The sequence below is a fragment of the Vulpes vulpes genome, chromosome 5 (assembly GCF_048418805.1).
Source record: "Vulpes vulpes isolate BD-2025 chromosome 5, VulVul3, whole genome shotgun sequence".
In the NCBI taxonomy this organism is placed as follows: Eukaryota; Metazoa; Chordata; class Mammalia; order Carnivora; family Canidae; genus Vulpes; species Vulpes vulpes.
Window position 1 is genome coordinate 64,931,959 of NC_132784.1, and position 27,565 is coordinate 64,959,523.

At 55.4% G+C, this 27,565-nt stretch overlaps 2 protein-coding genes across 7 annotated transcripts; one reads left to right on the forward strand and one right to left on the reverse strand.

Moving 5' to 3' along the window:
* The first annotated feature begins 514 nt into the window (after positions 1–514).
* SIPA1 (signal-induced proliferation-associated 1) lies at positions 515–11,390 on the forward strand. Its single transcript, XM_072758431.1, has 16 exons — positions 515–610; positions 2,887–3,647; positions 4,358–4,485; positions 4,572–4,748; positions 5,819–5,993; positions 6,663–6,766; positions 7,022–7,179; positions 7,260–7,875; positions 8,117–8,391; positions 9,656–9,877; positions 9,995–10,106; positions 10,202–10,310; positions 10,402–10,503; positions 10,597–10,651; positions 10,849–10,927; positions 11,018–11,390. The coding sequence occupies exons 2-16, from the start codon at positions 2,975–2,977 to the stop codon at positions 11,162–11,164; spliced, it is 3,132 nt and encodes a 1,043-aa protein (XP_072614532.1). The 5' UTR covers positions 515–610; positions 2,887–2,974; the 3' UTR covers positions 11,165–11,390.
* A 1,703-nt stretch (positions 11,391–13,093) lies between these two features.
* RELA (RELA proto-oncogene, NF-kB subunit) lies at positions 13,094–21,843 on the reverse strand. Of its 6 annotated transcripts, none has more exons than XM_026004429.2 (11): positions 21,674–21,843; positions 21,038–21,064; positions 20,782–20,933; positions 20,464–20,612; positions 19,748–19,839; positions 19,253–19,384; positions 18,094–18,198; positions 17,665–17,877; positions 15,418–15,498; positions 15,238–15,312; positions 13,094–14,478 (listed from the first exon to the last, which is right to left on the reverse strand). In XM_026004429.2, the coding sequence occupies exons 1-11, from the start codon at positions 21,678–21,680 to the stop codon at positions 13,883–13,885; spliced, it is 1,629 nt and encodes a 542-aa protein (XP_025860214.1). In that variant the 5' UTR covers positions 21,681–21,843; the 3' UTR covers positions 13,094–13,882. The 6 variants fall into 6 exon arrangements, with proteins under 6 accessions (XP_025860214.1, XP_025860213.1, XP_072614533.1 ...); XM_026004428.2 differs by having other exon boundaries at positions 20,782–20,954; positions 21,674–21,826; XM_072758432.1 differs by lacking the exon at positions 21,674–21,843 and adding an exon at positions 21,517–21,644.
* Between the last annotated feature and the right edge of the window lie 5,722 nt (positions 21,844–27,565).

Below are 27,565 nucleotides of genomic sequence, written 5' to 3' on the forward strand. Positions count from 1 at the left end.
TCAGTTTCTCACCCCTGAATTTTCAAAGACTTCTACCTCATGAGGCTAGTGCCTAAAATTATCAGCCTTGACCTTGGCAAAAGCCTTTCTCTGAACCTCAGTTTCTCCAGCTATAAAGCAGAGAAAACACCTGTCTAAGGTGTTTTTAAGAATGAGAGCGTGTGGAGAGCAGGGTCCAGTGCTTAGTTAAGTGCTTATAAATGGTCAACTGTTTTCTGGGCACCTGCTCTGTGCTGGCTGGTGTGGGGTGGAGGGGTGTGAGGGAAGGGGCTGCTAAACACTAGGAATCCTGCGTCCTGCGTCCCAGTTGGTCTGGAAGACAGGTCTATGTTTTTGCGTTTCTCAACTGACACAGGAGACCCAACAGCGCGCTGTGCTGGGCCTGGCTCGCTGGGCCTAGCTCGGTTCTCTTGCCCCGAGTGCACCGGGTCTGCAGTCCCCGCCCTCGGGGCTTCCCGCCGCTGACTGCTCCCAGGCCGGCCCCGCCCCCTCCGCGGCGGCCCCGCCCCCGACAGGCCCCGCCCCCGAGGCGGAGCCGGTGCTGGAGCAGCAGCGGGAGAGGCAGCGGGACCCCAGCGCGGGAGACGGCCACCAGGCGGGAGCCCCAGAGGTACCGGCGGGAGCGGGGGAGTGGAAGCACCGCGGTGGGGCCGGACAGGGGAAAAGGCTTGGCGTGGGCCCGGGGGGTGTATGTGTGGAAGGGGGTTCCTAGCCGCGTTCGCTGCCTGCACCCTCCTAACCTCTGGGCTCCAGCTCCAGTTCCGAGTCCGCACGTCCACTCCCGAGTCCGACCCGCGGCCCCCACTTCTCGGCGTGACCGCCCGGCCCGGTCCGGTCAGTGTGCGGGCGATTGGATGAGGCGGTCCCTGACTCCTCTGGGCGGCGCTGGCGGCTGCCCCTAATGCCGGCCGTGTGTGGGACTACCCCGCTGTCCCGGCGCTCCCCTTGTCGCGAGGCGGCCTCCTAGTCTCGGGCCTGGCCTGGGAGGAAACATCTGTCGCACCCCCTGGCAGCAGAAATGGGGTCATGACCTCCAGATGTGCTGGGAAGCATCCAGGCCTTCTCCTGGGGCAGCCAGGCCTTCCGGATCTGTGGGGGCGGGGCCGGCCCTCTCCCCCCAGTGACACAGGCTGAGAGGAATGTCCCGGCCTCAATGGACCCTGTGTGAGGCTGCCGGGTGGGGGGCAGAGCTCAAGAACACCCCCCAAGGCAGGGCCAGAGCCCAGCATTGGGCCGGAACAAGAGGCAGCCCATGGGCTGTGCACACACACATAGGCAGAGCTCAGCCCACACAGAGCAGAGGCCCACTCGGCTTCCCTCTCATGTCCCCTCCCACCCCAACACACACATCACAGCCCAGGCCAAAGAGCTCAGCCCATGGAGCGAGCGCCTACCTCACCACCACGTCCTTAACACATGGTCAGCTTTACACTCTTGAACCTTCTTGCAGTCTCCCCATGGTGTTGGGAAAGGGCAGAAGGATTAACCCCATTTTAGAGATGAGAGAACAGAGGCTCTGGGTCCGTGTCAAAGACGGGACTCTTTCTTCTAAGAGAAACCGGAGGAGGCACTCCAAGCTTCCTGGAGGCCCACACTTGCTTGGTCCTGGAGCTTTAGATGAGGGGTACACAGAGCCTCTGCCTCCACCCTGTCCTACCCCAGCCACTCACAGTGTCACTGGAGGATGCACTAAGACCTGCCAGCAGTTGTCTGTGTTCTTAGTGGAGCGTCCCACATCCCTTCCCTGCCTGCCCACACCTACTGGGGTTCACTTGGGGTGGCTTCCCCTCACTTTCTCACACTACCCTTTGCACCTGCCCCTGGTCGCGACATTTCCGCATCTAGCAGGTCCCTGGGGCCTTGGGTGTCTCAGTCTTACATCCTGTGAGACTTTGAACCTCAGCCCAACCCCCACTCACCCAGCACCCACAAACAGGAGTGGGCAGGTACTGCACTGTTTAGGCCCCAGAGGTCGACAGACCCCAGATCCTAGCTGTAACATGGAATTACTTCAGGAAAGAACATCCCCTTTTCAGTGTGACCCTTTGTCACATGAGGTTCAGCCTTCCCTGTCAGCATCAGTGAGTCCAGGTAAGCAGAGGTCCTGTGGGTCCCAGTTCCTGCAAAGGGGCTCCAGCCTTGTGACCCCTCCCCCTGCCACCAGGCATGGCCACAGTAGCTTGCAGAGATTGAGCCTGGGCCTGTCCTTTAGGTCAGGGTGATGGGTCCCATGACTGAGCTGATGTGACCCCAACACCTTCCTCAGGATAAGGGGCCGGACTCAGAGCTGGGGCCACTTCCTGTGCTGAAGGAAGTCCTCTTGCTGTTTCTGTTGCCCTGCCAGTGTCCCCTGGGAACCCCTGTGTCCTTGAGGTATTGGAGTCAGAGGGCCAGGGCACCGAGATCCAGCTTCTGGGTGCCCAGCTCCTCAGGGACCCTGGAGGAAGTGGGAGGGGCAAGTCTCTGGGGACAGGACGTCCTCCCTTTGTCAAGCGGGCAGGACCCAGACACCAGTGGCCCCATGGACAGATCATCTGTCCAACTGGGCCAGGACTTGTTGGGGACCCTTATTCTGGTCTCAGGCCAAAGCCAAGGTGTATGAGTAGGAACCGAGGGAGCCCGGCAGCCCCAGGGCCACCCAGGTTCCCAGATCCCCCAGGGCTAAGGCGAGGACAGCCCAGTCCCCAGCCCTGCCCAGCACTCAGTGGAGGAGGGGGCTGGAAACCTCAGCCTAAGGCAGACAAGGAAGTGGCCAGGAAAGCGGAAGCGGCTTTGATGGTCGCGGAGGGGGCCGGAAGCCACCCTGTGCGTGGTGGAGGACCAGGCTGGTGGCCTGGGTTCCTGTTTTCTCCCCAGGCCCCTCTGAGCAGCCCCCTCCTCCCTCAGGGCAGGAGCTGGCCTACCACTCGGGCACCGACCACCTGTGCCCGCCAATGCGACCCGGCCCCCGGCGAGCCAGGCCCACGGCACGCCCATGTGGGCTGGCGGTGTGGGGAGCCCGCGGCGGGGCGCCGCCCCTGCGCCCACTGATGACCTCTTCGCCCGCAAGCTACGCCAGCCGGCCAGGCCCCCGCTGACCCCGCACACCTTTGAGCCACGGCCAGCCCGGGGCCCGCTCCTCCGCAGCGGCAGCGATGCTGGCGAGGCCCGGCCCCCCACACCGGCCAGCCCCCGCGCCCGTGCCCACAGCCACGAGGAGGCCGGCCGCCCAGCCGCCGGCCCTACCCGGCTCTTCACTGACCCGCTGGCCCTGCTGGGGCTGCCAGCCGAGGAGCCAGAGCCCGCCTTCCCGCCAGTGCCTGAGCCCCACTGGTTTGCCCACTATGATGTGCAGAGTCTGCTCTTTGACTGGGCTCCAAGGCCGCGGGGGACGGGGGGCCACGCAGAGTCCGCCTCTGGGACTCTGGCCTCTGCCGAGGACCGATCTGCCAGCTCGGACCTACTGCTTGAAGCGCCCGGCTTTGTGAGTGAGCTTGGGGGTGAGGGCGAGCTGGGCCTGGGTGGAGCCGTGGCCCCACCTGTGCCGCCTGCGCTGCCCAATGCGGCCGTGTCCGTTCTGGAGGAGCCGCAGAACCGAACTTCAGCCTACAGCCTGGAGCATGCAGACCTGGGTGCTGGCTACTACCGCAAGTACTTCTATGGCAAAGGTAAGGGGAGGGCTTCCTGGCTGGGCAGCCGTCCCTGTCACCTGAGGAGCACACGGTAGAGCTCGTGAGTTGTCCTCTCCCTGTTAAGTTCCCGGCCACATGAAGGATCAGGCTCTGCCTCTGAGGCCAAGGCTGTGCTGCGGAGCCTCGCTTTAACCACCTCCCTAAGTAAGGCCTTTGGCCTCCATCTGATTCATCCTCCTATCCCTGAGGGCTGGGGAGAGATTTCCAATCAACGTTTGTGGGAAGTGAAAACTTAGGCCTGAATACCTCTGCACCTGGGAACCTTGTTCTCGTCAGTGCCCAGAAGGGAGGGTCCAAGACATCCTGCCTCAGAATCTGGGCGTGGCGGGCACGGCCTTGCCAAGGGGGCAAGGCATGGGACCAAGCCTCCTAGGGAGGATCTAGGCCTGGAAGCAGACAGGCATTGGCCCCCTGTGTCTGGGGCAAGGTGTGATGTGTACAGAGCCGCCAAGGCGGCTAGGCATCGGCTGGAGTGTCAGGGAGCCTGCACGAATAGGGATTTGGCAGCAGAGGGAATGAGCCTTAGTCTAGGGTCTAGACAAGGTTGATGGTTTAGTCTCAGGAGTCATCACTAGGTGATGAAATGGGGCGTGAGCAGGGTTTAGCGATGGGTGTGGTTGAGCCCCAGTGGGACTCCCAGGGGCACAGGACCGGTCATCCACTACCCTGGCTCCCCTCCTCGTCAGAACACCAGAACTTCTTCGGACTGGACGAGGCCCTGGGTCCGGTGGCAGTGAGCCTGCGGCGGGAGGAGAAGGAAGGCAGCGGAGGGGGCACTCTGCACAGCTATCGAATCATTGTGCGGACCACACAGGTGGGCCGGGGTCATGGGATCAGACCGCGGATTGCCTCCTTGGAAACCTGTATGGATTCTGAGGGTCCCTACATTCCCCTCCTCAGCTCCGGACCCTCCGCGGCACCATCTCTGAGGATGTGCTGCCGCCGGGGCCCCCAAGGGGCCTGTCCCCTAGAAAGCTTCTGGAGCACGTGGCTCCGCGGCTGAGCCCGACCTGCCTGCGCCTGGGCTCAGCTTCTCCGAAGGTGCCACGCACGCTACTCACTCTGGATGAGCAAGTAGTGAGTAGCCAGTGTCCCCCCCACCCCCACCCTCAGCTTAACGGCTATACCTGGTTGCCATCCAGCTTGTCCAGCTGGGGAGCACTGGGGAGCCACGGAAAATATGAGAGGCAGAGCAGCCCTCTGGCTGTAGTATGGGAGCCAGACTGGAGGAGCAGGGAGGCCAGGCCAAAGGCTGTTGCATTCATCCAGGCCAGACCTGGTGGTGATGATGGCAGAAGTGAAGAGGAGGTGACAGTCCAGGGGTAGAGAGGTGGGATGGGAGGATCCAGTGAGATGAGGTGCCAAGGTGAGGAAAGGACATCTGGGCAGCTGGAGAAGGGTGTCTGGAGCTCAGAAGAAAGGTGTGGGCTGGGGGCAGAGACTGGAGTGTGTTCCCATGGAGGCAGCTGTTGCAGTCACTGAGGGCGAAGACTGTGGTAGAGAAGAGGCCCAGGCCTGAGACAACATGGTCGCTAGGGGCTCAGGCAAAGTAAAGTTCCAGCTCACTATGGTGAGAGTGTGCCAGGGTGAAGCCATGCTGTGGGCCCTCAGGGGAAGCTGGGGTTTAGGAGCTGGAGTGGAAGTGGGGCTGCAGGGCTTAGGAGGGATGAAATGAAAGCAGGGGCTGTGCTGTAGACAGGGCCAGAGCCAGAGGGGCCAGAGCACCTAGAGCTGTGCGTGATTGACCCCAGATGAAAAGGCCAAAGGAGCCGGGCGCAGGGTAAGCCGAGATGATACAGGGTCAAGGCCTCCAGGGGCTGGGCTGGGGGTGCCTGGGATTCTAGGGAGGGAAGGACAGGCTAGCCTTGAGATAAAGAGGGTGACAATGTGAACATTTATTGGGATTCAGGATCCTTTCCACCAATCACCTCCACTGTGATCATGTGAGAACCGACCCCCTCCCAGTCCCTTCCACCTGTGGCTTCACTACCTTCCTGAGCACTGGGAGCAGGCCTCTTATGAGTAGAGACCCAGAGGCAGCATAGGGAGGGTGGTGCTCAGGGCCCCGCACAGAAATAGCACAGCCACCCTGGGCATCCCCCAGAAGCTGTGGGTGCAGGGCCTTCTGACTGTGCCCTCCCCTGCAGCTAAGCTTCCAGCGCAAGGTGGGCATCTTGTACTGCCGCGCGGGCCAGGGCTCGGAGGAGGAGATGTACAACAACCAGGAGGCAGGACCGGCCTTCATGCAGTTTCTCACCCTGCTGGGCGACGTGGTGCGGCTCAAAGGCTTTGAGAGCTACAGGGCCCAGCTGGACACCAAAAGTGAGGCCCAGGGGGTGGGGAGTGAGGCAGACCGGTGCCGAGGGGCAGACAGCCTCTGTGAGAACCAACTGCCTTGTCATTTCTCTGTCCCGCATTGTCCCGGGCCTGGGGCTGGGGTTGGAGAACTCTTTGGGTAGGCTGAGGACGCAGGTCAAAGGCCAAGCAAGCCATAGGCTGGAAGGAGCAACTAGGGTGGTGCCCCTGCTACCTGAGCTGCAGCCAAGGGGGTTTTGCAGGCACCACACCTGCCCCTCAAATACACATATTCCACCAGCCCAGCTTCTTGGGGAGCGCCCCTGCCTCCCTGGTTGGAAGGGCCCCAGGGCTCCTTCTGGAGCACTGGTCTTGCCTCCCACTCTCAGCAGCTCCACACATGCTGGTGCCTGGGCCAATATCCATCCTCTCCAGGGACTTCCACCCCCTCATCCCTCATAGCAGGCCATTCCTCATTGGGTCATCATTCTCTCTCAGCACCCCCATGACCGGAGGCTGGAGGCTGGAGCCTGGTGGGGAGGGAAAGGGAGCAGCCAAATCTGAGGCCCTTAGACTTCAGGGCCTGGTGGCGTGAAGGGGTAGCCTATCTGTTGGTTGGGGTCATAGGAGCTCCAGACTGCAGGTAGAGATGGCAAGTTCAAGCAAATCCCCCCTCCTCTCCCTCTGCGGCCACAGCGGATTCCACAGGCACGCACTCCCTCTATACCACATACCAGGACCACGAGATCATGTTCCACGTGTCCACGATGCTGCCTTACACCCCCAATAACCAGCAGCAGGTGTGAGGGGGCAACGATGGGGCTGGGGGAATGCCAAGGGCTTCTGGGGGACCAGGGAGAGGTATTGTGGGGGTGGGGGCATTTGAACTTTGGCCTGAGTTCTCTTGAGCTTTAACAACCCTCCCCAAAGACAAACACCCAGACTTCACCAGGGGCAGGTCGGGGAGCCACTGATACCCAGGCTCTGCCCTGACTGAGGAGGGGCCTGGGGGACAGACAGGTCCAGCTTACATCCCCCACCATTCTAACTCCCAGCTCCTGCGCAAACGCCACATTGGGAATGACATCGTGACGATCGTGTTCCAGGAACCTGACAGCAAGCCCTTCTGCCCTACCACCATCCGCTCGCACTTCCAGCACGTGTTCCTAGTGGTGCGGGCTCACGCACCCTGCACTCCGCACACCTCCTACAGGTGGGTGCCTAAGTGCTCCTGGTTCTGCCGCTGTCAGGGATTCTCCCAGTTGCCCCTAATTCCCGCCTCCCTCCCCTCAGGGTGGCTGTGAGCCGCACCCAGGACACCCCGGCCTTTGGGCCAGCTCTGCCCCAGGGCGGAGGCCCCTTTGCCGCCAATGCCGACTTCCGTGCCTTCCTGCTGGCCAAGGCGCTCAACGGCGAGCAGGCAGCAGGCCACGCACGCCAGTTCCACGCCATGGCCACGCGCACGCGTCAGCAGTACCTGCAGGACCTGGCCACCAACGAAGTGACCACGACGTCCCTGGACTCGGCTTCGCGCTTTGGCCTGCCCTCCCTAGGCGGGAGGCGGCGGGCGCCCCCTCGGGGCCTGGGGACCGAGCTGCAGGCGGCGGGGGCTCTGGTGTGGGGCGTGCGAGCTGCGCCTGGGGCGCGGGGCGCGGCCGGGGCGGGGGCTGAGGCCGGCGGTCTGGACGACGCCGAGGTGCCCTGCCTGCTGGGCATCTCGGCTGAGGCGCTGGTGCTGGTGGCGCCGCGCGACGGCCGCGTCGTCTTCAACTGCGCCTGTCGCGACGTGCTGGCCTGGACCTTCTCCGAGCAGCGGCTCGACCTGTACCACGGCCGCGGGGAGGCGATCACACTGCGGTTCGACGGGGGCCCCGGCCAAGCCGTAGGCGAGGTGGTCACGCGCCTGCAGGTGAGGCCCGGGAGTCAGCGGACACCCTCGCCCCCGCCCCCTGTCCCGCGGTGGGGGAGATAGGGAGGTAGGCAATCCCGGCCCTGGCGCTTGGCCAAGCTGGGAAGGGGGGAGGGGGCCCTCGGGCAAGTGGCTCTCTGAGCCCCAGGAGGCCCCTGCGGCCTGGGACCCCGCGGGGGTGGGGGTGGGGCTGGCGCTGGCGCGGCCGCTCACGCCCCGCCCACGCCCCGCTCGGCCCTAGGTGGTGAGCCGTGGCTGCGAGACCCGCGAGCTGGCGCTGCCCCGCGACGGCCAAGGCCGCCTGGGCTTCGAGGTGGACGCCGAGGGCTTTGTCACACACGTGGAGCGCTTCACGTTCGCAGAGACCGCGGGGCTGCGGCCCGGGGCGCGCCTGCTGCGCGTGTGCGGCCAGACGCTGCCCACGCTGGGCCCCGAGGGGGCTACCCGGCTGCTGCGCTCGGCGCCCAAGGTCTGCGTCACCGTCCTGCCCCCCGACGAGAGCGGCCGGCCCCGCAGGTCAGGGCGGGGACGCGGGGCGGTGGGAGGACCAGGCAGCTGGCCACCCGGAGCCTGTGCCTCCCGTGGCCATGAGCGTTCTCCCGAGAATACATAATACCATGAGGAGGGCTCGCCTCCTCGGGAGAATCCCACGTCTCTTAATCTGAGTCACATACGTGGAGTGAAGCCAATTAAGCAGGCTGTCTTCACTGCTCATTATTTAACAGCAGCCCTTTCTTTTTTAAGTTTAAAAAAATTATTTAGAGAGAGTGAGAGAGCAGGAGCAGGGGGAAGGGCAGAGGCAAAGGAGAGAGCCTCAAGCTGACTTCAGGCTCAGCTGAGTGCAGAGTCCACGCCAGCTGGATCTCGACCCAGAGATCACGCCCCGAGTCAAAATCAAGACTCAGATGCTCAACAGACTGAGCCACCCAGGCGCCCCTACAACCCCATCTTTTTTTTTTTTTTAAAGGATTATCCACAGAACATACATGATTAATTACTTGCTGCCTTAAGCCAGTATATGTGAACTTTCTCTGTAAAGGGCCAGATAGTAAATATTTAGGTTTTCTGGGCTATCTGGTCTGTGCTACAGCTACACAGCTCTGCTGTAGCACAAAAGCATCCCTAGATGATTGGTAAATGCAGGAGTTGTCTTTATTCCACTAAAACTATTCGTGGACACTGAAATTTGAATTTTATTGATTTTCACATGTCATGAAATATCCTTTTTATTTCTTTCAACTATTTAGCAATGTACAAACCACTCTTGGCTCACAGGAGTACAAAAATAGGCATGGCTGCTAAAACAGAAAAAGGCACAGGCTGGATTTGGTTCCCAGGCAGGTTTTAGATCGCTATACTAAGTGATTTACCTGTGTTACTATTTAAAACTTCACAGCAAGCTATAAATCAGTACTGTTAGCCCCATTTCACAGATGGAGAAATCAATGTTTGGAGTGAGTTGCCCAGGATACACAGGGGCAGCACTGGGTCTGGAAAAATAGCTAGTAGTCAGGCAAACATTTTCTTATTATATATAATATATAGTTATATATTTATATATAGTATATATATATTTTTTATTTATATATATATACTATATATATTTATATATTTATATAGTGTATATATATATATACTATATATAATATATATATAGTTAGGGAGTTTGGAGAGTTCTCCTCCTGGAAGTGAGCCTCAGGCGCATTTGGGAGTGGGTTTGGAGATGCAGGACACTGGCGACTGGGGGTTCCTGCCTGATACTGCCCATTCCTCCCCGCAGGAGCTTTTCGGAGCTGTACACACTATCTCTGCAGGAGCCCAGCCGGCGGGGGGCCCCAGAGCCGGTGCAGGATGAGGCCCTGGGGGTGGTGACCCTGCTGCCCAACACAAAGCAGCTGCTGGAAGTGTGCCTGCACGATGGTGGCATTCCCACAGGGCCTGGGGATTTGGCTGAAGAGAGGACTGAGTTCCTGCACAGCCAGAACTCACCATCACCCCACAGGTGCCGTCTTTCGGCCTTCCCTCTTCTCCAGCCCGGTGAGGCTGGACAGGCACGGTGTGTAAAGGCCAGAGCCATGGGGTGTAGCTTCTCTTGCTGAGCTATCTCTGCTCTCCCCAGTTCCCTGTCAGACGAGGCCCCAGTCCTGCCAAACACCACCCCAGACCTCCTCCTGGCCGCCACAGCCAAGCCGGCAGTACCCAGTATTGGCAGAGAGACATCCCCCACCCAGGTAAGCAGAAACAGGACTCTGGAGCCCAAAGAGCAGGGGTGGGCACAGTGGTGAAGGTGGACATCACTGCATCCATACTCATTAATACCCTCCAGGATGGGCCAGACAGCTCCAGTGGTTGTGAGGAGAGTGGACACCCAGCCCCCGAGCTGAGGGCCTCCTTCCTTCCACGAACCTTGTCTCTGCAGAACTCCATCAGCAAAAGTGAGTCTCAAGCAAGGTGGGGTATGGGGGTGGGGGCTCAGAGGAGCTGGCTTGGGCTTCCCTGGCTGAGCCCACCTCCTTGTGCCCATAGTCATGTCCGAGGCGGGCAGTGAGACCCTGGAAGACGAGTGGCAGTCCATCTCGGAGATCGCCTCCTCTTGCAACACCATCCTGGAGTCACTGTCTCGGGATGGTAAGGCACGAGGCACTGGGGGTCAGAGCCAGGATAGGGTAGGGCTCTTTCTCCTTTTACCTACCTGCTCTAATGATCGCTGTCTCCCCACAGGACAGCCCATCCCAGAGAGTGGAGATGTGAAGGAAACTCCAAAGTCTGATGCTGAGTAAGCCTCCCTGTGGTGATCTAGCCCCTTCACTGTGCCCATGTGACCATACACGAGTTAAGCACTGTCCCAGGCAGGGCTCTGCTTTCCCCCATATATAAGTCTGAAAACACGCCCATCTCATTTAAGTGGGCCTGGGAGCCAGCCAGAGGTACTGCTGCCTACCTGGTCCCATGACCTGACCCTTATGTCCTCAGGCCAGAATCTGGGAGCCTGTCCGAGAAGGTCTCTCACCTGGAGTCCATGCTCTGGAAGCTGCAGGAAGACCTGGAGAAGGTGACAGGGTGGGCTGGGGGTCGGCAGGGAATTACAGGGCTGCCCTCGGAAAGGAGCCAGCGCTCTGACACATGCCTTCCACCACCCCAGGAGAAGGCAGACAGGGCAGCCCTGGAGGAGGAAGTGCGGAGCCTGCGGCACAACAACCAGAGACTGCAGGCTGAGTCGGAGAGCGCAGCCACCCGCTTGCTCCTGGCCTCCAAGCAGCTGGGCTCACCCACCACCGACCCGGTCTGAGCTCTCTGCTCCAGCTGCAGCCTGGCCATGGACCTAACTGCTCAGGTCATCAGGATACCTGGGCCCCCTGGGGCCCTGGGCCCTCCTCAGGAACTCTCTCTTAGCACTGCCCCACAACTCCCCCGCTGGATACTTGGTGGTGAAGTTGCCCTTCCCCCATCCTTTGTGTGTAAATATTCTGTGGAGAAAAGGGGACTTCAGGGAGTAAAGAAGCCACTACTCTGTGTCTGTGCGGGTGTTCATGACATGACTAGGGGGAGAGGTTTTGCCCCCAGAGGCTCCAGCCAAGTCCCCAGGACCACTCAGGACAGGACTTTGGAACACTGGCTCAGGGTTAGGTTGGCACTCACTGAGGGCTTCTCGGATGCTAGGCCACCCGTTGGCTTCTCTCACAAACACTGGTCTGTTGGGAAGCAGATGGTCACATCCCACACCTATTCTGCATTGTCGGGGGAGCCAGCCCCAGCTAGGCCCTTTTCCTGGAACCAAACGTGAGGGATGGAGATCAGGGGCAGAGGGACAGACGTGGACATGCAGTGGACCTGCAGGGCAGGAGAGGGAGAGATGAAGTTTAGGGATTAAGGAGAGCCTGACTATGCTGGGATGTAAAGGCCCTCTGACTTTTTGAGGCGTAGGCCTGTGCTCCCTTGGCCCCGAGAGAGGTGACTATGACACTGGGAAAGCTAAGGGAGGGGCGTGGCCTGGGCGGGAGGATTGGGGCTCACTCCTTCCCCTGGGGCCTTAGGCGGCGCGCACCGCTCTCAGCTCAGTCACCCGCTTCCTCTGGTGAGGAGCCTCCTCACCCCTCGTGGTCCAGCTGCAGCCTGGCCACGGCCCGGGTGCTGGGGATCCATCGCTCACCGCCTCCCCGGGTGCTACTCCGAAGGTTCTCAGGGGTCCTGACCTGACGACCACGCTCGGGACCAACCCCTTGCGCGGAAGCGCCCCGTGGCCTGGCCGCTGAGTGGCCCGCCCTACTCCAGGCCCCGCCCGTGACTCCGCCCCCCGGGCCAGAGGCTGGAGGGCACGCTCGGCGCTCCAGGCGCTTTCCGGTACCCCGGCGTTCCGCGGCCCGCTGGCGTGTTCCAGGCGGCACGGTCCGTGGGAGTCTGCAGCCAGGGCCTGCTGTCCCCAGGGGACGCACTAGCTTTTGCAGCAAGCTCCACCGATAACCCGCACGCCTCTGCCTTCACCCTCCCACACACCCTCCTGTGCGAAGCCCAGAACTTAGATGCCGTCGGACTGTGGGTAGAGGTTACCCCAGGGCTCCATACCTGCTTCCCCCGCAGAAGGCTATCTGCGCCTGCGCACTTAGAAGGCAGGGTCTAGCGGGCTGGGGCCTTTCGCGAACACGACTTTACCGCGCCTGCGTGGGGCTGAGCAGGAAGTACTACAGCTCCGCCGCTTTGGGCTGTGGCCTGGCTTTTGTTTAGGCCTCTCTACGCTGATTTATTTCTCCAGCCCTCGCAGAACAGGATGTCAAAGCATAGACCTTTACCTGGAATCTCCTCTTCCTCAACAGATGTGGACTTTCCTTTGGCCACTCAAGAGATGAAATTCAAACCTTTTTTTAAGTTCAGAGTCCTTGACCTTTAAAGCCTGGCCCCATCAAAGCTTTTCAAGATTGTCTCACATTGGAACGCTGGTAGCGGCTCTGTAAGACTCCTCCCTCTGTTGATCTAAGACCTAAAGCTGGTATGGCCTCTCTGATGCCCTTCCTGAAACTACTCCATCCCCACAGCCAGTGGGCCCCACTGGGCCTCCTTCTCTATGCTGAGCCCCCACCCACATTAGTTGCCTGCCTTGACCCACGGGCTTTGATCCTCAGACTTCTAGAAGGCACTGTAAATATTCATCCAGCTCTCACTAATGTCAGCCTGACGTGACCAGCCAAGAGTGTTCGGTTTGCTAAAAGAAGGGAAACCAACGGCCAGCTTGGCAACGAATTTATTAGTTCAGAGTAGAAAGAGCAAGAGTCCAACTGCTTTCATTCTTCAGTAAAAACTGAGCCTCTTGATTGGAGAGCTGCCAGCCTGCCCTCCCCCCTACTCTCCAAACACCTAGCCCTACTATTAAGGCACTTGAGAAAAGGGGGAACAGAAAAGTCTCGGACTGAACCTCCCTGGATCCTGGAAAGGGCCAGTGTTGTCCCACCAGTCCCCCTGGGCCACAGCTGAGCAAGGGAAGAGCTGGTAGAGACCTCTGCAGGGCCAGGGGGACAGGCCCTCAAATGCTGGTGTTAGTTCAAGGACAATGCCAGCACCACAGAGGGGCTGGTAGGGGGCATTATTTTGGCACAAGGTGGGAATGAATCCATGATTTGAGGAAGACACTTGGTGATAAGGCTCTGTGGCCTCAAAGGCCATAGCTCCAGCTGGCCCTCTCTAGGAGAGTATTAGAAGCTGGAGGGTAGGGATGGGGACCCCCAGAATTCCTTATAAAGAGAAGGGAGCTGAACATTAGGATAGGGGAAGAGTTTGAGTCCTCCCTGCTCCCCCCTTTCCAGAGAAGTTAATGCTTCTGCTTAAGCACCTCCAAAAAGAGAGACACTGCCAATAAAAGAATAAAATGCACCCCCCCCCAAGACATCACCCAAAGAAGGTGGGGGCAGTTGGAGCACATACACCCCCCCCCCCCCCCCCCCAGAATCCATAAGTGCTTGCTTTGGGAGGGCTTCCATCCCCTGCAACCCAGTGCTCTGAGCAGGGTAACACCCACTTAGGAGCTGATCTGACTCAGAAGGGCTGAGAAGTCCATGTCTGCAATGGAGGAGAAGTCTTCATCCCCTGAGAGGAGGCCGTTGGGGAGCCCAGAGGCCCCTACGGGAGCAGGAACTGGGTCAGGGGGCCTCTGGGACCCTGTCACCAGGCGCGTTATTGCCTCAGGGTACTCCATCAGCATGGGCTCAGCTGTGTGGGGGGCCACAGATACACCCTGGTTCAGCAGCTGCTGAAACTCAGAGTTGTCAACGGAGGCCAGGTCTGTGAACACCGCTGGGTCAGCGCTGTTGCCCAGCAGGGCCCCCAGGTCTTCATCAGCATCAAACTGCAGCTGTAGCAGGGCCTCTGTCAGCGTCCCTTCCCCGGCTTGGGTGGTCTTGGGGGCAGGGGGGGCCATGGCCTGAGCAAGGCCTGGGGCTAAGATTGGGGCAGGGGCTGGGGCTGGCGGGGCCGGGGCCAGGATTGGGGCAGGGGCAGGGGCTGATGCCAAGGCAGAGGTCTGGCTTGAGATCTGCCCCGAAGAAAAGACCATGGGGGAGAACTCCTCGAAGTTGATGGTGCTGAGGGATGGCGTAAAGGGATAGGACTGGGGAGCTGGGAGAAAGAGACAGAGAATCAGGGGCCAGAGGAAGCTGTAGAGACCCACCCCGTTGTCTGTGCCCTAGCCCCTGTGCTAGGGATTAGGATCAACACCTCCCTAGGAGCTCCCTGCCAGCACCCTCACTCCTTCCTTTTACTCCATCTGACCCGTGCAGTTCCATCCTCACCCCCTCCTGTGGGGCCCCACAAAGCTCTCCTAGCCTTTAAGAGGAAGGGATGCTGTCAGAGATCAGCTGGTAAAACTTCAAGAGACCAGGAGCCTGGACACTGAGCCCAAGTAGCATCCAGTGTCATGGCCTGAAGCAGGGCACTTTGTTACTCTTTTTTGTTACTCTGCTACCAGCTACCAGCATATACACTCTACTACATTGGAGGGGATTTTGCTTCCCTAATTCGATTGAGAGCTGAGGTCAAAGACTACATTTTTAAACTATCTCCCAAGGCATCCAATATGGGACCTAGCTGACACAGTGGCTCTCAGACCTCAGTGCTCACTAGTGCATTAGCTGCTTCCTGGGCCATGTTTCCAAAGCCTCTGATTGCACAGGTCAGTAATGGGGCCCGGGAATGCATGTCTTCACCACACCCCAAATGGCTCTTGATGTAGTAACTAGGCCTCAAGCCCTGAGAAACATGAGCCCAACAGAGAGCAGGATTCAGACACCTGCTGGTGAAGCTGACTGCTTATCCCCCCAACCACAGGCTGAACAGATTTGAGCTTGTAGTTCTGGTGGGACAACAGGAAATCCTCACCTGGCTTGGGGACGGAAGTCGTGCTTCGGGAAGGCACAGCAATGCGCCGGGGTGGAGGCCGGGGGTCAGTGGGTCCTGTGGGGTGAGGATGGGTCAGTTCCTAGCTCCCACTTCCTCGTCCCCTCCTGGTCTCCCTTCCCCCATTGGCCACTTCTCTCATGCTCTCCACTGCCCCCTCACCATTGAAAGGACTCTTTTTCATGATGCTCTTGAAGGTCTCATATGTCCTTTTACGTTTCTCTTCAATCCGGTGACGATCATCTAGAAAAGTAATGGGGAGAAGTGGGCCTCGCTCTTTTCAGATGGATCCCCAAGGCTTTCAAATGACCATCAGGAGGAAGAGGATGAGACAAGCTTTCCGTAAGACCCATTCTCCAAACCCACCCCACCACGGAGAAGAGCTGCATGATACTTTGACACACAACTGTGAGACTCCCACAGCTTTCTGAGAAGGCCTGTATCAGCTGAATGTGACAGACCAAAGGCCATAGGGATGACTCCAAATGAAGCGGCCAGGCTCTAGGGAACAGGACCCTTCGTGGAGCCCTGTCTCCAGCTTCTTCTCTTACCTGCACTGCCCAGGTCCTAGCTCACCCACAGCCTTGATCCAGGCCTGGCCATGATCTTTGTGCTCTGGGGAAGCTGAGGCATGACGGGCTTGCTGAAGACCAACAGAGACCCGTATTCATTTCTGATGGTTGGCTATCAACCAACCGGCTAGCTCAGTCCGCAACCTCCGGGACTGCCTTTCTAAGTACTGTGGCATGTGGGGTAACCCCAAAGTACTCAACACTGTCGGCCCAAAGCCAACCTCATCATCTCACCTCAAAAACCTGGTTCTTCCTCCTCCAGTGTCTGCTCGCCACCCATCTTCCCCATCACCCGAACTAGAAACCTTGAAATCATCATCAACATCTTCCTTTCTCTCACTCCCCACTGTCCACTAACATGACACACATTCACCAAGCACCCACCCTGTGCAGACTCCACTCTGGCCATAGAGGCTATGGCCGGGAGTAAGCAAAGCTCCTGCTCCCCCAGAAGTGGACATCCTAGCTACACGGGGCAGGGACACAACCATATACAATGATAGGAATGCTGAGGAAGAGACACAGGGTGACATAACAGAACCGGAAGTGAGGCTGGAGAGCTGAGTTTAGATGTGGCCAGGGAAGCACTGTGGTGGGAGCTCATCATGTAAAGATCTGGGCCAAAGCATTCCAAATAAAGGCAAGAGCTGGAGCACAGGTCCTGAGGAGGGACTGAGCTTAGTGTGTTTCAGACAAAAGGGCCCGGGGGCTCACGAGTACCTAGGGAGGACAGCAGCGGAGGGGACCTTTGCCATTGGCTCCATGAGGTTCACAGCACATCTTCTCCTGGACCACTGCAGCATCTTCCACCATGGCCTTTCTGCCCTGAGTCTCTCCCTCTCAGTTCCTCTACATACTCCTGCCAGTGTGAGCTTCCAGATCCACTGATATCCCCTCCCCTTGCTTGAACCTTCTGTGGCTCCCCGCTGCCTTTAGGATGAAATCTTGGATAAACGCCTCGAGTCTGACACTCAAGGCCCTCCTACCAGCACCTGATCACTGCCCACTGACAGCTCCCACAAAGTTGCCCCCAAACACAGTGGGCACCCTCCAACACGCCTGCACCTCCAGGTGCCTGTCCACCTGCCTGGAGAATGCACAGAATTCTGGGTCTTTCTCTACCTTAGATGCTCCCGCTCTGTGAGGCCGTCTCCAGTTCTCTGCACCACCTCCCTCCGGCTCAGGTCATTTTGTCACTTTAGAATCTGTTCTGCGGGTTTGTCTTTCTCATGTGACTGACCTTCCAGAGTGCAGGAAACATACTGCGTTCATCTTTGTGTTCCCTCTACCTGCCATGGGTCTTGACACCAAGTGGGTGCTTTGTAATTATTTGTGGCAGGAACTGATGGCTGTTTCAGGGGCTGCTTTCCAAACTCTGTTTGACTGCTCTGAGGGCAAGAAAACAGCCTCTGACTAAATGATGGGCTTTGGATTGAAGATGATGCTGGCTGTTCCTAATGTGGTCAGGTGCCCAAAACCCATGATCATGACCAGATCATGACTATGTGGTAGAGGCACACAGTGTGGCAACAAGACCCTAGAGCCAGAGAGCCTGGGTTTCAATACTAACTCTGCAACTATCTCTGTGATCCTGAGCCAAGTTAGATGCTATCTTCCAAAATCAGATTAATTCACTGATACGCTTGGAATAGGACCAAACATGTAATAAGGACTCAGTAAGTCTTGGGTATTCTTCCTATCAACTGAGGCAAGAAAGAGGCAGACAGTCCCTGCCCCAGCTGCAGACATTCCTGCCCCGGCCTGAGTGTTTGACCCTCAACTACAGCCTCAGGCGTCCAGCCTGATGGCCCTGTTGCTTCCCTCCCCAGCTGTGTACCTGTGTCTGGCAAGTACTGGAATTCCATGGGCTCACTGAGCTCCCGATCAGAAGGCCGCCGCAGCTGCATGGAGACACGCACGGGAGCCTGCAGGCTGGGGTCCGCGTAGGGAGGTGTCCGGAATACAATGGCTACTTGTCGGTGTACATCAGCTTGAGAAAAGGAGCCTCGGGCCTCCCAGCCTGGTCCCGTGAAATACACTTCAATGTCCTCTGTGGGAGATGGGGCATCAGTGTAGGTCACCACTCAACTCACACAGCTCACTGCCCCCCACAATTGCCGAGACTTGTTTCCCGAGATACATCAATCTGCTGCCCCCGAGGTGTTGGTGGGGAGTGTTTAAAGCCAGCCTCCTGACACTCACCATCTCTGCTCAGCCTTGCCCCTCACCTCCTGCTCCAGAGTCTAGCCCCCTTCTGGGTGTGTACCTTTCTGCACCTTGTCACAGAGCAGGAAGATCTCATCCCCCCCGAGGCAGCTCCCAGAGTTTCGGTTCACTCGGCAGATCTTGAGCTCAGCAGTGTTGGGGGCACCTGAGGGTGTGGGGAGAAAATAAGCCCCCTTCAGAGGTCTCCAGGACCGGCCTGCAGGAGTTGCAATATTCCCTATCCATCCCACAGTCAAGGTTGTCCAGAGCTTGCTGACCATACCTCTGCAGCCGAGGTGCAACCAATCCCATGGCTCCTCACCCCCAACTTATTTGGCAACTATTTCCATACTGGTATCACTATGGACCCAGTACCATTCTAGGAACGGAGAACACGACAAAACTCAAACATCTCTGACCTCATGGAGCTTATAGTCCAGGGAAGCAGTCTGGTCACACCTCTCTTTCCACCAGACCCAAGCAACCTTCAAGGCCCAGTTTGTGTGGCCACAAACCCTTCCCTCCTGACCTCCACTTCATCCTGGTTTCCTGTCCTAAGGGCTCCAGAGTCCTTTTATTTTCATTCATCCTTGCTGTTTACTTGATTAAAACTACAAATGATCAACATGGGCCCAATTCATCTGTGAACTTTTTTTTTTTTTTAAGATTTTATTTTTTCATGAGAGACATAGAGAGGCAGAGACATAGGCAGAGAGAGAAGCAGGCTCCATAGAGGGAGCCCGATGTGGGACTCCATCCCAGGATCCCAGGACTCCAGGATCATTCCCTGAGCTGAAGGCAGACGCTCAACTGCCAAGCCACCCAGGCGTCCCCATCTGTGAACTTCCTATGAGCTTCATCATTGAAGTACTACTCTGTAACATCATCTTGTTCTTGGGAGTTCATTTCCCAGAGTCGTTAGTACAGTTACGGGCACACCATCCTCCCATCACATATTCCAAGTACCTGTCTTCTATCTGACTTCCTGCCAGCCTTGAAGTTAACACCTTAAGGGCAGCTCCAGGTCTTCTTTGTCTCATTAACCACGCCCCCCCCACCCCCACTACAGCCAGCACAGAGCTGGACACAGAAGAGGTGACAAATACACTAGATGCCTGCATGAAGCCAGAGCTCCTCTAGTGGGCCATTCCCCGCCAACCCCTTCCTCCTCACAGGCTTGTCCCTCCCTCTACCCTTCCCATGGCTCCTTGGTCACTCACGGTTGTCAAAGATGGGATGGGAGAGGACAGGTGACAAGCGCAGGGGCCTGCCTGCCGGGTCCCGCACTGTCACCTGGAAGCAGAGCCGCACCGCATTCAGGTCATAGTCCCCACGCTGTTCTTCTATGGGAACTGCCACAAGAATAGACGGTCAGGGGACCGGGAGGCGTGGCAGGGGATGAGGGGGGCAGGGAGCTCTGGACCCGGGAGCATTGTCTGAGGGTGTGTCAAACAGTGGGAGTCCTAAAGGAGGAGAGAGAGAAGATTCTAGACCAATCACTGACCTGTGTGACCCACCTGTGCCCCTGGGTGTTATGCCCCCTCACTGGCTCCCAGTTTCCCCAGTGGTAAATGGGAGTGGGTACTGAATGGGCAGCAAAATTCCATCTGTACTAAGAGTCTTGGCCAATAAGGGAGGTGGCTTGGAAGGACCAGAGAGGGTGGGGGTGCTTCGGACAGGTCTCAGCCTTTGCTCCCTCAGCCCTCAGCCCTCACCTTGGAAGGGGTTGTTGTTGGTCTGGATGCGCTGGCTGATGGCCTGCTCCAGGTCCCGCTTCTTTACACACTGGATCCCCAGGTTCTGGAAGCTGAGTCCCTCTCCAGGTATTAGTCCCATTGTCTCTGCCCAGTCTGTTCCTCCCTCCCCTACCCATTCACCAAATCACCACTGTGCTTCCTATTGTGCTGCAAAGAAACCCACTCTTTACCTTGGCTGACAAGCATCTGTGCCCTGCTGCCTGGGCTCCCTACCCTCAGTAAGAGCCGCTTCTTTTCTGTTTCCCAAACACACTAAACTCACCCCCACTTCAAGGCCTTTGCATTTGTTCACTCTGCTTAGAATGTTTTTTCCCATGCTTCTCTGCTCTCCTCACTATTCAAGCCTTAACAGAGAGGCTTTTCCTGACCTCCAACTTGCCGGCCTTCCCTCCACCAGTGGGCTGTTCTTCCAACCTAACTATGTTATTTTCATCAGTGAAGTTACTTTGGGGGTTCAGAGGTTATTAGGGATCCATTCCTATCCCATGGAGCTCATATCTACTTGACAGTTGAGATGCACAGATAATTTCAAGGCAAAGAGAATCTGCTTGCAAAGCTAGGAGTGAAGAATTCTTCCCAGTGTCCAGAATGGAGTAACACTATAACAGCTACACACCCACCCAGCCTCCCGTCTCCTCACCTCACCCCCCATACCCAGCTGGTCAGGAGTTCACCTGTGGATGCAGCGGTCGGGGCAGAGCTCAGCCTCATAGAAGCCATCCCGGCAGTCTTTCCCCACAAGCTCATGGGGATGAGGCCGGTGAGGGGGGTCCTTGGTGACCAGGGAGATGCGAACTGTCCCTGGCCCCGTGTAGCCATTGATCTGTTCAAAGTACAGAGAACTTCTAGAGACTCCGGCAGGTCCAAACCTAACTCCCAGACACTGCACCCACCCCCACCCTCCACCTGGAGGTGAGCCTGCTGGGGTTCCATACTTCATTCCGGCAAACCCACCCTGTGCCCCCCACACCACCACTAACAGTCATGCTGACCTTGATGGTGGGGTGGGTCTTGGTGGTGTCTGTGCTCCTCTCGCCCGGGATGCTGCCCGCTGAGCGGCCCTCGCACTTGTAGCGGAAGCGCATGCCCCGCTGCTTGGGTTGCTCGATGATCTCCACATAGGGGCCAGAGGCCTGGGCGGGCTCTGTGGCCAGACACCGACCAGCTCCAATCAGGCGGCTGCCCTCCTTGCCCCTAACCCAGGGCACTCCTCCCCCTAATCACCGGGAGGGAAGATGGTCCACTTACCAGCTGGGAAGATGAGGGGAAACAGGTCTGAAAGGGGAGGGAGACAAGGATCAGCACAAGCCCACTTTCCATCCTTACCAGGGAGCGCCTGCTTCCTCACGGAGAGGAGAGAGAGCCAGGATCCCTCCCCGCCAAGGGCACTGAGGCAGGGCCCGCTCCCTGGAACCTGCGGTGAAACTAAGGGGAAGGGGTGAAGAAGGCAGAAACACCTGTTTCCCGAGGGAAAACTGGCTATAGCGCCTTCTGCTTACTGAGGGAAACGGAGTCAGAGACTGTTCTACGTCCAAAAGGAAAACTACGGGAGGGCACCCCCACGCCTCATCCTGAGAGCAAACGGAGTCAGATACATTTTCCCCTAACAAGGAAACGAAGTCAGAACTGCGCCCAGGGCCCCGGGGTGAAGCTGAGTCGAAGCTCCCCGCCACCCCGGAGATTACGGAGTCAAGACCCCGCCACCCAAAGGGGAAACTGAGTCAGACCCTTCAAAGCCCGCCCCGCCCCGCGCCACCATCCGGCCGGCCGCTCCCTGCGCAGCACCCGTCGGCGCAGGAAGGGGCGGAAGGCGGCGCGGGGGCTCCCGTCGCCATCCCCGCGGCCCCGACGCGTCCACCCCGCGGGGTCAGAGGGCGCCCTCACCGTCCATGGCTGGGGTCCCGGGGGCGGGGCCGGGGTCGCAGCTGGGCCCGCGGCGCGCGCTACAGCCAAGCCATTCGCCAGAGGCGGAAATGCGCCGCGCGCGCCCGCCGCCGCGTCACTGCCGGGAATCCGGCCGCGCCTGCGCGCTGCGCCACCTCCGCCGCCGCCGCGGCCGCCGCGGCCCCTGCCGCCACCGCCGCCACTCTGGGGCGGGGCGGGGCGGGGCGGGGGGGGCAACTGTGCCCCGCGCCGACGCCTGAGAGGCTGCGCGCGAGACGCCACGGCCGGAGGCTGGGGACAAATTGCGCCGCTCCGGGGACTAAGAGGCTGCTCGTCCCGACGCCGCGCCCGGGGCTGGCAGGGCTGCTGGGCTCCCTCCCCGGTCTAGGCTCCGTCTGGAGGGCGGGCCCGGTGATTACTCACAATGTTTTTAGGGGATTTCGGGGCCCCCTCCCGCTGATCGGAGGAGTTTGGTGATGTCACCGGGCCCGGTCTGGAGCCCAGCCAGGACTGCTGGCTGCGGCCGCCTGCCCTGCGCAGGGAAAGGCCCGGGCCTAATTCGCCCGCAAAGGCCAGGTGACTGAACTCCACAGGGCTTCTAATCGCTAAAGGTGCCTCTTGGTGGTGGTCGCGGCATAAGCATTTTTTAATTAGCCACCCACCGCCGTAGGGGCGAAGGGGAACGACCTGATCTCTCCACCTGGCAGCGCCTGCACCCTGGGCTTTGTGGAGCCTGCTGCACTCGAGGGCGACCGAGGTGGCGCCGCGTCTGCTCCCGCTGGCGAGGGGGCACCTGAGGGCTTTTAGGATTAAGAAGCCTGTGCGTTTACGGTTCCTCCATACTGTCGGCCCTCGGGGGCGATGGATGGACAAGGGGCGCCCAGGGGTAAATCTTAGGAGCCTCGTCTCTGCAGCCAGATATCCTTCTTAGAAAGTCCGGTACTTCTGGGGCCGCCTAAACCGACAGGGTCATTCCCGCTTCCGCTCATCTCTCCAGGGCCTACTGCTAGGGTCCTGCGTTGGCCAAAGCATTTCCACTAATTACCCACCAAATGACCTCTCGGCGGGTATCTTCCCCAAGGCCAAGCTCAAGGCCAGTATGCGGTGTGAGGGAGGAGGCTGGAATACCCCCCACTCCAGGCTTTTTCCTCATCCCCAAAGGAAGAAGATGCTGGATGGCAGGCCGTATGTTCTTCCCCAGATGGAGAAAGACCGTTCTAAATTAGGGAATCATGTGGGAATTGGAAAAGACTGGAAATTCTGACTTGCTTTCCCAGGCTCTGAAAAAACAGGAAGAGAAAAGTGAAAACAGTTAACCACTCCTCCCACTCATTTCAGTTTCAACTGTGGCTGGCCCGGATTTGAAGAGTCAGCTCACTTTTTTTGAGGAGGCCGACTTCAGGTTAACAGAATGGATTAATTATAATCTTTGGTTAATGACACAATTATTAATCCTTGCGTGGTCCTCTTTTAAAAATTCACATATACTTGTGACGTAACACACTGAATTGCAGCAAACCTATTGCAAAATTTAAGGGGTTAGGTAGGTAGAACACCCCTGGGACTTGTGTCCACCTATCTGTCCTCACCTATTCATCCCCTCCTTACCCTGGTGTCCCATGTACCATCACCCAGTATTCTGTGTTATTCTCTTGACACTTCTTAAAAAAGAAAAAAAAATGTACTCATATACATGTCTACACAATATGTTGTTTGGTTTTGATTAGTTTTGAACTTCTAAGAAGAGAGTTATATTACTTGCCCTTCGGTATTTGCTTTTATTACTCAATATATTACTAAGATTCATATCTGTTCCATAGTTCATTCACTTTTTACTGCTGTATACTATTCTGTTGTGTAAATATACCACAGTTTATTTATTCATCCTGAGAATGGCCACTTGGGTTTCTAGTTTTCTGTTATTATAAACAGTGTTATTAAGAACATTCCTTGAATGTGTCCTGGTGTATGTGTATCCAGGGTTTTTTGGGTATATACCCAAAAGTGGTTTATTAGGGCATAGAATTTCCCTTTAGTAATTTTCTAAATAAAGCTTTGATTCTCTAATATCCTCGAAAATTGATCAATAGGCATTTTTTTTAAAGATTTTATTTATTTACTCATGATAGTCACAGAGAGAGAGAGAGAGAGAGAGAGAGAGAGAGGCAGAGACACAGGCAGAGGGAGAAGCAGGCTCCATGCAGGGAGCCCGACATGGGATTCGATCCCGGGTCTCCAGGATCGCGCCCTGGGCCAAAGGCAGGCGCCAAACCGCTGTGCCACCCAGGGATCCCCATCAATAGGCATTTTTAAAAAGATTTTATTTATCCACTTGAAAGAGAAAGAGCACAAGCAGGGGGAGGAGCAGAGGGAGAGGGATGAGCAGACTCTGCTCAGTGATTAGCCTGCCATGGGGCTTGATCCCATGACCCTGAAATCACAACCTGAGCTGAGATCAAGAGTCAGAGGCTCCAGCAGCCCAGGTGGCTCAGTGGTTTAGAGCCTGCCTTCAGCCCAGGGTGTGGTCCTGGGGACCCGGTTCGAGTCCCACATCGGGCTCCCTGCATGGAGCCTGCTTCTCCCTCTGCCTGTGTCTCTGCCTCTCTCTCTGTCTCTCAAGAATAAATAAATAAAATCTTAAAAAAAAAAAAAAAAAGTCAGAGGCTCAGGATACCTGCATGGCTCAGGGCATGATCCTGGAGTTCCCAGGATTGAGTCCCACAATGGGCTCCTTGTATGGAACCTGCTTCTCCCTCTGCCTAAGCCTCTACCTCTCTCCTGTGTCTCTCATGAATAAATAAAATAAAATCTTTAAAAAAAAAAAGTCAGAGGCTCAACTGACAGAGCCACCCAGGCGCCCCCATTTAAAAAAAAATCATAATGAATACATAGATTTAAACATACCCAATGTGCTTTGACCTATTAATATTTGATCTATTGTTATTGAAGTCTGAATTGTCCCATCTTTGACCAGTGGAAACCTTTTCAACTTTGTTAAGTCCTTTTGACACAATTCCAGAATTCTAGCATCCAAAATCTGGAATTGGAAAGCTTTCCAATGAGTCCTGGTTCTTCTTAGTAAGAAATGGTATTTAGAGGCCACAGTCTGAGTGCTAATATCAATAAGTATTGACACTGGGTCAGTCATTGGACATCTTTTCAATAAAGAGGCTATATATATAATATGAAATTCATTAAGAGTTCACATTGATCTCCTTTTCAAATTCAGGACTACAGGGTTAGTCCTATAGAGTTAAAAAAACTTAACCTCAATCATCTTATGTATTTCTCCTGTGTTTTTTTTTTTTTAAATCTCGATTCTCTTTTTACAGAAATAGAACAATCCATCGTTAAGTTCATATGCAGTCTCAAGGGACCCCGAATAGCCAAAACAATCTGGAAAAAGAAGAACAAAGTTGTAAGAGTGATACTTCTTGGTTTCAAAACTTACTACAAAAGAATGCTAATCAAACCAATGTGGTACAGACATATAGATCAAAGAAATAGAATAGATAGCCCAGAAAAAGAAACTTTCACATATATGGTTGAATGATTTTTTTTAAAGATTTTATTTATTTATTCATGAAAGACCCAGAGAGAGGCAGAAACATAGGCAGAGGAAGAAGCAGGCTCCCTGCAGAGAGCCGGATGTGGAACTGGATCCCAGTACCCCGGGATCACAAACTGACCTGAGCCAATGGCAGACGCTTAACCACTGAGCGGCCCAGGTGCCCCTGGCTGAATGAGTTTTGATAAGAGTGCTAAGACCATTCAATGAGGAAAGGACAGTCTTTTCAACAAATGGTGCTGGGAAAACTGGATATCCTTCAAAGGAATGGAGTTGGATTCTTAAACTATATAAAAAAAATTAACTCAAAATAGATTGAAGACTTAAAGAGCTGAAACCATAAAACATTTTTTTTTTTTATAAAACTTTTTTTAAAAGAGGAGGAGAAAAAAAAAAAAGAGGAGGAGAGAGTGAGCGTGGGGTTGGGGGAGGGACAGAGGGAGACAGAGAGAAAGTCTTAAGCAAAGTCCATGCCCAGTGTGGAGCCCAATGCCAGGCTCAGTCTCACAACCTTGAGATCATGATCGGAGTTGAAATCAAGAGTTGGACACTTAACCAACTGAGCCACCCGGGTTCCCCAAACTATAAAACTCTTAGAAGAAAGCAGAGGGGAAAATCTTCATGACATTCATGACATTGGATTTGGCAGTGATTTTTTGGATGTGACACAACAGCACAGGGAACGAAAGAAAAATAGATTTAAAAAATTGGTAAATTGGACTTTATCAAAACTGAAAACTTTTTTGCATCAAAAGACACTATCAGCAGAGTAAAAAAGCAACCCACAGAATGGGAAGAAGTATTTACAAGGCATGATCAGCTAAGAATTAGTATCAGAATATATAATGACTCCTAAAACTCAACAACCACTCAAAAACCCAATGCAAAAAATGGGCAATGCGCTTAGATTATTTCTCCAACGAAGATATAAAGTGGCCAATATGCACATAAAAAGATGCTCAACATAATACCTATCAGAGAAATGCAAATAAAACCACAATGAGGGACACCTGGGTGGCTCAGTGGTTGAGTGGCTGCCTTCCACTCAGGCTGTGATCCCGGGGTCTGGGATCAAGTTCCGCATTGGGCTCCTTGTGAAAAGCCTGCTTCTCCCTCTGCCTATGTCTCTGCCTCTCTCTGTGTGTGTCTCTTATGAATAAATAAATAAATCTTTAAAAATAAATAAATAAATAAATAAATAAATAAATAAATAAATAAAACCACAACGACATACCACTTCACAACCATTTAGGATGGCTGCTATTAGAGAAACAAAATAACAAGTGTTGGCAAGGATGTGGAGAAATTGGAACTCTTGTGTGTTACTGATGAGAATGTAAAATGGAGCTGTGGAGAACAGTACGGCTGTTCCTCAAAAAATTAAAAAATTAAACAGAATAGCATATATCCAGAATTCCACTTCTGGGTGTATATACAAAACAAATGAAACCAGAAACTCAAACAGGTATTTATGTACCAATGTTCATAGCAGCATTACTCACAATAGCCAAAACATAGAAACAACCTAAATGTCCCCAGACAGATGAACGGATTAAAAAAATGTGGTACAGACATACAATGGCATGTTCTTCAACCTTACAAAGGAGTGGAATTCTGATATATGCTACAATATAATATGGATGAAACTTGAAGGCATTATGCTATGTGATATATGGCAGAAACAAAAAGAAAAATATTGTATGATTATACTTATATGATTGTACCTAGAATTGTCATGTTCCTAGAGACAGAAAATAGAATGGTGATTACTAGGGGCTGGGGAGAGAGAGGAGTGGGGAGTTAGTATTTAGTGAGTACAGAGCTTATGTTGGGGTTGATGAAAAGGACTCCAGAAATGGATAGCAGTGATGGTTGCACAACTGTGTAAGTGTACCTAACGCCATGGAACTATAAACTTAAAATGGTTAAAATGGTAAATTTTATACAATGCGTATTTTACCCCACTAAAAAATCTGTTCTCAGTGATCAAATCACCAAATACTCATTTGATGTGTTTTACATTATACACAAAACACTCTCAGAATAACAACACCAACTGCCACCAATAGTGTGGTTATTGAAAACAGAAAATATTCTTTGCAGTGCTTGTGCTTAGGTATATATAACCTGGGGGCACATGTCCATGATCAGGTTAAGGTAGCTCGTTTCTAGTTCTAGTTCTACTAAGAAAATGTATGGTAAATGGGTATTAATTTTTTCAAATGCTTTTCCTACATCTACAAAGATCATATGATTTTTGTCCTTTGTCTGTCAATGTAAAGTATGATGTAGATTTCCTAACAGTAAACGATCCTGTGTTCTTG

What these genes read in the sequence shown, in the direction of transcription:
- SIPA1 (XM_072758431.1), top strand. Translation starts at nt 2,975, where the DNA reads ATGTGGGCTGGCGGTGTGGGGAGCCCGCGGCGGGGCGCCGCCCCTGCG. An exon ending in GAGAGCGGCCGGCCCCGCAG is followed by an intron (nt 8,392 to 9,655) that starts GTCAGGGCGGGG and finishes TCCTCCCCGCAG; the next exon opens with GAGCTTTTCGGAGCTGTACA. An exon ending in TGCAGGAAGACCTGGAGAAG is followed by an intron (nt 10,928 to 11,017) that starts GTGACAGGGTGG and finishes CCACCACCCCAG; the next exon opens with GAGAAGGCAGACAGGGCAGC.
- RELA (XM_026004428.2), bottom strand. An exon ending in TCCCCTCATCTTCCCAGCTG is followed by an intron (nt 20,955 to 21,037) that starts GTAAGTGGACCA and finishes GCCTGATTGGAG; the next exon opens with CTGGTCGGTGTCTGGCCACA. An exon ending in AGACCCACCCCACCATCAAG is followed by an intron (nt 20,613 to 20,781) that starts GTCAGCATGACT and finishes TACTTTGAACAG; the next exon opens with ATCAATGGCTACACGGGGCC.